Source organism: Strigops habroptila, chromosome Z (assembly GCF_004027225.2).
Source record: "Strigops habroptila isolate Jane chromosome Z, bStrHab1.2.pri, whole genome shotgun sequence".
NCBI classification, from domain to species: Eukaryota; Metazoa; Chordata; class Aves; order Psittaciformes; family Psittacidae; genus Strigops; species Strigops habroptila.
This window is the reverse complement of record NC_044302.2, coordinates 90,995,564-91,002,824: the sequence shown is the minus strand read 5'-3', so window position 1 is coordinate 91,002,824 and position 7,261 is coordinate 90,995,564. Positions and strand designations below refer to the sequence as shown.

Sequence of the window (7,261 nt, the reverse complement as noted above, 5' to 3'; positions counted from 1 at the left end):
GGAGTTCAGAGCACATAGGTCCCTCAGCTCTGGCCACAGCATGGGGACAGAACACACCACTCAGCCTTCACTGACTGCCACCATGCACCTCATCCAAACCCATGTGAGTGCTGCCCAGCATAGCCCTGGGGGTTGGAATGACTGTCAGGTACCACTTGGGGATGTGGGTCACAGCAGCCCTGCTCATGGCCTCCCCTCAACAAGGTGCAGTCGGTTCTCTGAAGGGGAATGTAGCCCCACATGGGCAATGAGGGGACAGGCAAGAGTTGTAGTGGGGCAGGCAGCCCCCTTCAAACCACAGTTCTTTATTGGTTGTCCAGACAGAGCAGGCAGAGTCATGAAGGCAGCCCAATGAGGCCAAGGTCCAGCAGAGCCCTGGGTTTGGCTGAATATTAGCAGACAGAGCAGGGAGAGGGGTTGGGAACCCAGGAGATGGCAGGAGCATGGACCATCCCTCAGCCTGAGCCTGTGTGAGTCAGGAACTGGGAAACGTGTTCCTCCTTCCTGGAAACAAAAATTAAAGCAAAACCCAAAAGAGGAAACTACAGACAGCCCCATTCAAAGACCTTAAAACATCAGTAAGCGAAAGCTGGGAGGTGAAGGGTGTGAGGAAAGAGGAAGCTCACAACCCACTTGGTCTCCTGTTTTTCTCTAGCTCTGCTGAATTGGATGGAACCCCCAGTGCTGGTCACAGCCACAGAGAGCCAGGGATCCCAGCAGCCATCAGCACTGGGCTGGGGTCATCCTCCCCATGTTCTCCGCTATCTCACTGCTCTGAGGGTCTCTTGTGACCCTGGGCAGGGGCTGCAGTGGCTGATCTCCAGCCTGGCCACCTTTACCTGCGGAGACCAAGGGCACCCAGAGGCTGCTGCGTGCCCTTGACTGCATGGGGAGCTCACAGCCTGCACACGTGAGTGTCTGAGGCAGGCACAGGGCAGTGGGTGCCTCAGCCATGGGTGTCTCAAAGGGCTGAGCCAAAAGGCACCCTTTGGGATGCCCATCTTGTCTGGACCCTGCTCCAGCCTGGGAGCACTGCTTGGAGCCAAGCTGTGCTGCCACCTGGGGCTTAGTGGTCAGAGCCACCCTGGCCATCCCTGGCTCCATAAGGCTGGGGAAATAGGGGGACATGTCAGTGAGGAAGATGAGTACATGTTTCTCCTGAAGATCAGGCTCTCCTCCCAGCTGCCACTCAGTCTTACATCCCTTACTGTGATGGTGGTCCAGGGAATTGCGTTTTCCTACCTTTCTAATTATCCTGCTTAGCTTTTCCAGGCAGAAACTTCCTTTTCCTGGAAAGGCAAAGGAAAGTCCTGGGTAAGAGACTTGGTGTTGCCCATAGACCTGCAGCAGGTCTGTAGGTGTTGCCCACGGACCTGCTGAACCCGTCTCCTTCCTACTCACCTGGAAAGCACAAGCCACCGGATCCCTGCAAACACCAGGAGGATACCCAACAGCACAAACACCCCAATCACAGCCCAAAGCCACAGGCCTGGAGGCTGCTCTGCACCTAACACACAGTCAGGAGTGGGTGTCACAGCCTGAGCCACACTCTGGCAATGTCCCAAACAATGGAAAAGGGTATGCACAACTGTGTAGATGTGTGTCTTGACTTAGGTTTCTTCTGGGATGGAGGATCACCCATGTATTGGAAACGGAAGGTTTCTTCTGACCCCCAACAGACCCCACTGCTCCTGTGCTGAGCCAGATCCTCTCAATGGGAAGAGATCAGACTGGGAAAAGGGAAGATGCAGGAGAAAGGCTCGGGCACAGGGAGTGAGGAGCCCACTTACCAACAGAAAAGCTGTAGCAGATGCAGGTGAACTTCTCTGCCTGTTAGAAGGGAGAGAAGAATGGGAAGGAGACCTCAGTCCACTCTTGCCTCCTGAGACAAAGGCCTCCCACCCATGGCCACGGAATGCCCTGGCAGCATCCCTGCGGAGCAGGACCCCAAGAGAGTACCTGCTGCGAGCGGCGCACGACGCGGAGAAGGGCCGTGTAGTTGCAGCCCGGCCGGAGGGCAGCGTTGTGGTAACCCTGCCCGCGGGTCCCGTCGCCCAGCACAAAGTCCATCGGGGTGCTGAGGTTGAGCACGGCGGCCACATAGGCACCGGGCTGCTGGCTGGCGTTGAAGGGCTGCGGCTCCCCGGAGCAGACGCCTTCCACCGTCGTGCTGTTGTGCATCACAGCCACGAGCAGTTGGTGCTCCCTGCAAGGAGGTGGTGAGAGGGACCCGGAGACGGGGATTGGGAGAGCAGAATGGAGGTGGCTGCGGGTGAGGAACCCGTCAGTGGGCTGCGGAGAGCAGAGCTGCGGGGGCTGCACTCACGTTGGCAGCTCGGGGTGCCAGGCGATGGGGTGCAGGGGGAGCACGGCCGTCCCTTGGGATGAGGAGATGTCACGGGCAGTGCGGCAGCTCATGTCCAGGGGCTGTGGGGCGTCTGGAGGGGGAGAGCCGGGGTGAGCATCAGCGGCAGCATCCGGGGGGTTGTGAGAGGAGCAGGGGCAGCCCCGGGCAACACAGGTTGCAGAGCACAGCTCCTGGTGCCCGGTTCCCGGCGCTGCAGGGGTGGGCACAGGGATGGGCACAGGTATAGGCGCAGGGACGGGCGCAGGGACGGGCGCAGGGATGGGCACAGGGGTGGGCGCAGGGATGGGCGCAGGTATAGGCGCAGGGACGGGCGCAGGGACGGGCGCAGGGATGGGCGCAGGGACGGGCGCAGGGATGGGCACAGGGATGGACACAGGAATGGGCACAGGGATGGGCACAGGGATGGACACAGGAATGGGCACAAGGAGCTGCCGCAGCCGGGCACCCGCCGTGGCCGCCCCGCAGGGACCAGGGCAGCGGGAGCGTTACCCGAGCGGTTGGTCCGGAACTCCCAGAGCGCCGCAGCCCCGGCCCCGGCGGCCGTGAGTCCCTGCACGGTCACCACGTAGCTGCTGCCGGGGCCGTGCGCGGGCAGCGGGTGCGCGGTGACGGAGCTGCTCAGCCGCAGCCGCTCCAGCTCCAGCTCCAGCAAGCCGCTGTCCTGCGCGCTCCTGGCCGTGATGTTCAGCTGCGGACAGAGACAGGGCTGGGGCGGCAGCTCCCCCCTGCCCCTGGGAGCCTGCCCGCAGCGCACCGGGGCGCAGCAAAGCGCCCGGCAAGCGGCCCCTTCTCCGCGCCTGGGCGAGGAACCAGCAGGAGCCTTGGCCCCATGCGTGGAGCTCAAAGCAGGCAGGAGGAGGAGAGGAGGGATGTGGAGCCAGCACTCCAGATGTCAGAGCGGCTGCAAGCAAAGGAGCAAGGCTGGGTGAGGAGCTGAGGGCAGGAGGGAGCCTGTTTGTCTGAAGAGGTGCAGTGAGCCTGGGGCCAGGTCATCGGTATGGCAACACCACAGGCGCTGTGATGACAGCCCCACAGAGGAGACCTGGCTTCTCTTTCCCCTCATGCAAGGTTGGACTCTGAACGCTTTGTCTACATCAAAAGAGGAAGACAGCCTGCCAACAAAGGATACAGATGGAGGCTCTCCATATGCCAATGCATCATCTGAATTTCTCATGAGATTCCAGGCCATCCTTGCTTCTGTCAGGGTCTTTATGGAAATCACATCTTGGGAATATGCGACAAAGGAACTAACTGAAAGCAGAAGAAAGGATTCTTTTTGCAAACAGAGGTGTCTGGGGGCAGGGAACCAGCTGGAACAGATGCACAACCAATGCTGTCAGGGCCCCTGTTTGCTGGGTTCTCAAGAGGGACACTAAGAACCAGCTTGTCTTCTGGATCCCTGTCACTCCATGGAAAGGACTGTCTTCAAAGAGGGCATTGAGCACACTGGTAAGGGTGCTAGAAAGCAGAGATGCACCTTGCGAGAAGCCCCACACCCATAAAAAGAGGAGCTGCTTCTAGCCATGCACTGAAGAAAGCTCACAGAAATGATGCAGCTCTGCCAGAAGAAAGGGTTTTACAGAGAACAACTCAAAACACAGGCATCGCTGTGCCAGGAACCAGAAACAAGTATGCAAGAAGCACAGGAAACCCTGAGACGCCCCCACAGGAGACACGTCACCAAGTGTTGCACACCAACCTGCAAAGTCCGCAAAACCCCAGGCTGAGCACATCCGGGAAGGAAGCCCGGAGGGCAGGGAGCACCCCCCTCCTCCCCGGGCAACTGCACACCACAAGGAATGTCGAGTATGAGACAGAAAATGCTCTTGCTCATCACAGCCAGATATTCCCCAAACTGGTTGGGAATCACGGGTCATCACAGCTTTCCGTCCCCACTGTCCCCAAGCTGCCTACACTGAGCTACAGGCAGGTGCCAAGGGGAGGAGGACACAGGCAGCCCCTGGTCTCCTGGTACCTGGTATCCAATGATCTCCCCTTTGCAGGAGGGCAGCGGCTCCCAGCTGAGGGACCCCGTGCTGGGATCCAGCCACAGCTGCTCCGGCTTGTCCGGCACTGGAAGCACAGGAGGGGCTGATGAGAGGCCCAGAGCAGGGACAGGCAGCCCTGCACAGCCCCTTCCCCAGAGCCCCACAGCATCCGAGCAGCCCCGACCCCAGCACAGCACCACAGGCAGTGGGTGACAACACTGTGGGTGAAGGGGACGTTAATCCACCCTCCCCTGGGACACATCCCCAGCCTGTCTCTTATCTCCTATCCTCGTGTGCACAAACCTGTTTCCTTGGTCCTGACCAGCCATGTGAACAGGATGGTGCTGGGCGGCAGGGAGATGGTGACACTGTATTCAGTGAAGGGCTGCAGAGCGGGACAGGAGAATGTCCCCTCCTGGCCATGGAGCATCTCCTCTCCCGGCACCTCCTCAGCCTCACACGGAGGGGAGGAAGGCCCTGCCAGCCGGCACGTGGCCCGCATGCGCGAGCACGCCTCAGGGACCCGGCAGGTCCAGTTCACTTGGATGCTGGTGCTGGAAACCTCCAGGGTCCCGGGGTCAACCTGGAGCACCTCTGTGGAGGAGACATTGCGAGAGGGTCGCTGCCTTCCCTTCCCCTCCCAGCCCTGCAGCCAGACTTCATCATCCCCATCATTCCCTCCGCACAGACCCAGCACAGAGGTTCCTCTTCCCTGACAGCAAAGTGAGAGATGGAGCTCCAGGACACCATACAGGACAGGTAGAGCAGGGCAGCCAGGAGAGCTCCTGATGCCTCCCTTACCAATGCACTCCACTCTAGACTGAATGCGGTTCCATTGGCCTCTGCTGTCCTTTCCAAGCCAAACTTCTCTGTATTCAGGTTTCCCCGAACTGATGGACTGGACTTCCCTCAAACATTTGACATGGGTGAAGGACGGCTGCAAACCCTCAGGACAGCTCAGCATCACTTCTTTGTTCTTCACGTAATTGCTCTGGTCTGGTTCCAGCCGAAGCCTTGAGTCCCACCGGGGCCTTTGGCATGATTCTGGTGGAGGTGACAGTGGGTGTTAGTTGGGGTGGGAGGTGCTGAGGTGGGGCATGGGAGAGAAATCCCCAGCAATCCATCAGGCCCTGGAGGGAGAGGGAAGGTGACATGTCCTTCTGCCAGGATGAGACCCTTTGGTCAGGGTGGTTGGGGTCGGCTCTCCTTGTGTACCTGTAGCACGAAGGGCCACTCATCCATGAATCTCCCCATCCACCCTTGTGCCCAGGGACACTGTATTCCCTCCTCCATAGCGCACAGCAGGGAGCTTCCCAGGACATTCAGCCTGCACCAGCAGACCCCCTCCAGGCCCTCCTGCAGACATGTCCTCCCATAGCTCAGGCTGCCCTTGGTGGGCCATGGCACCACCAGCCCTGCGGGGATGCAGGTCTCTGCAGCCATGGCTCATCCCTCCCATAGGGACCAGAGGTGCCCCTGATACACTTCTTGGCTGGCTCAGTCAATCCCTGACCTCTGTCCCACGCCACTGTGCGGTGGTCCATGGGGATGAGTAATGCCTTCTCCATTCAAATCCCTTGCTTTACTACCCTACCTCCTGCCCTTTTCTCTGCCACAAGCCCTGTGTTACCCCTGCTCCATGAAGACCCTTCCTCTGATTCACGGTGCATGAATTCATACCTCATTCATGTCTGCAGACTCGCGGGAACAACTGGCAAACAGGCACGGTGCAGGGCATGACCCATTCCTGATCCTCCAGCCCAAACCCATCCTTTCCACACCCCTTTTAGTGCAGCCACAGCTCTCCATAGCTCCTGCCCTCAGGGTGTCCCAGAAAGGGCAGGCACCTCAGCTCACACAGCCCTCGGGGTTGTGCAGGCAGTGAGGATGCAGTTCAGACTTGCAGGAGGAGGAGCAGCAAATCTTTCCAGAGAAGAGGAGAAAACACTTCTTACCTGGTTTCCTGGGCATTCCTTCGACATTGGGATGAGGTTCTTCCTGGCCCTGCACTGCCAGCAGAGGTACAAGGACCAAGAGAATCCTCAGAGCCACCAACTGTAGGGCCATGCTAGCATGAAGGTCCCAGGCAGGACTGAAGTCTCAGCCCAAATCGCTGCCTCTGAGCCCAAGCATCAGCGACTGACTGCAAGACTGGCAGGCACAGGAAGGAAACACATGGGGAAATCTCATGAGATAGAGATGTGTTCCTCTTCTGGGAGGGAACCACCCAGCAGTGTCAGTGCTGCTGTACTTTGTGGCACTCAGGGGCACCCAGCCTGTGGTACTCAACCGAAGAACCCCTGTCACCAAGATCCCAAAGTTTCCACCCAAACCCCTCCTACTTACCAGAGCGCATTCAAAAAGCACTGCTCCTATTTCTAGGGCAATATCCATGTTCTTCCCAATGCCACCTTGAGGGTTTTAGTGCTGTGATGAGTCACTGCACTTCCCCTCAATGATCATGGGAGGTGGAGGACCTCTGAGAACGCACTTGAAGAGCTGGTAAGAAGCTGGGGTAGGAATGGGGATGCAAGCTGCCAGGCGGAACAAGCCCAGCTCTCTCAGCCTGTCTCCATGGCAGAGCTGTTCCAGCCCTCAGATAATCTCCGTGGATTCCGCTGGTCTCTCTCGAGCGGGTCCACTCCTTGCCGTTCACGTTCCCGTTCCTATCCCTGATTAACACCAGTCCTTCATATGCTTTCTCAGAGGTCCTCTACCTCCTGGGACATCCCAAATGCCAAAGAGCTTGGAAAACAGAGGCAGAGGCTACAGAGGAGCAAAGACCACACTTGTCCCTCAGCTTGGCCTCAGCACATTCACAGCACACACTCCTGCCCGGGATGAACAGAGTGAGCACCACCACTCACTGGTTCCCAACACACATCCCATCCAAACGCATGTCAGA

General features: G+C 58.8%; 1 protein-coding gene across 2 annotated transcripts; it reads right to left on the bottom strand.

Moving 5' to 3' along the window:
• Nucleotides 1-269: 269 nt before the first annotated feature.
• Nucleotides 270-6,505, bottom strand: LOC115619829. Of its 2 annotated transcripts, XM_030512723.1 has the most exons (11): nucleotides 6,312-6,505; nucleotides 5,158-5,400; nucleotides 4,660-4,950; nucleotides 4,344-4,441; nucleotides 2,858-3,056; nucleotides 2,327-2,438; nucleotides 1,960-2,206; nucleotides 1,791-1,830; nucleotides 1,402-1,507; nucleotides 1,243-1,289; nucleotides 270-504 (listed from the first exon to the last, which is right to left on the bottom strand). In XM_030512723.1, exons 1-10 carry the CDS (start codon nucleotides 6,421-6,423, stop codon nucleotides 1,247-1,249), a joined length of 1,491 nt encoding a protein of 496 aa, XP_030368583.1. In that variant the 5' UTR covers nucleotides 6,424-6,505; the 3' UTR covers nucleotides 270-504; nucleotides 1,243-1,246. The 2 variants fall into 2 exon arrangements, with proteins under 2 accessions (XP_030368583.1, XP_030368582.1); XM_030512722.1 differs by having other exon boundaries at nucleotides 4,660-5,400.
• Between the last annotated feature and the right edge of the window lie 756 nt (nucleotides 6,506-7,261).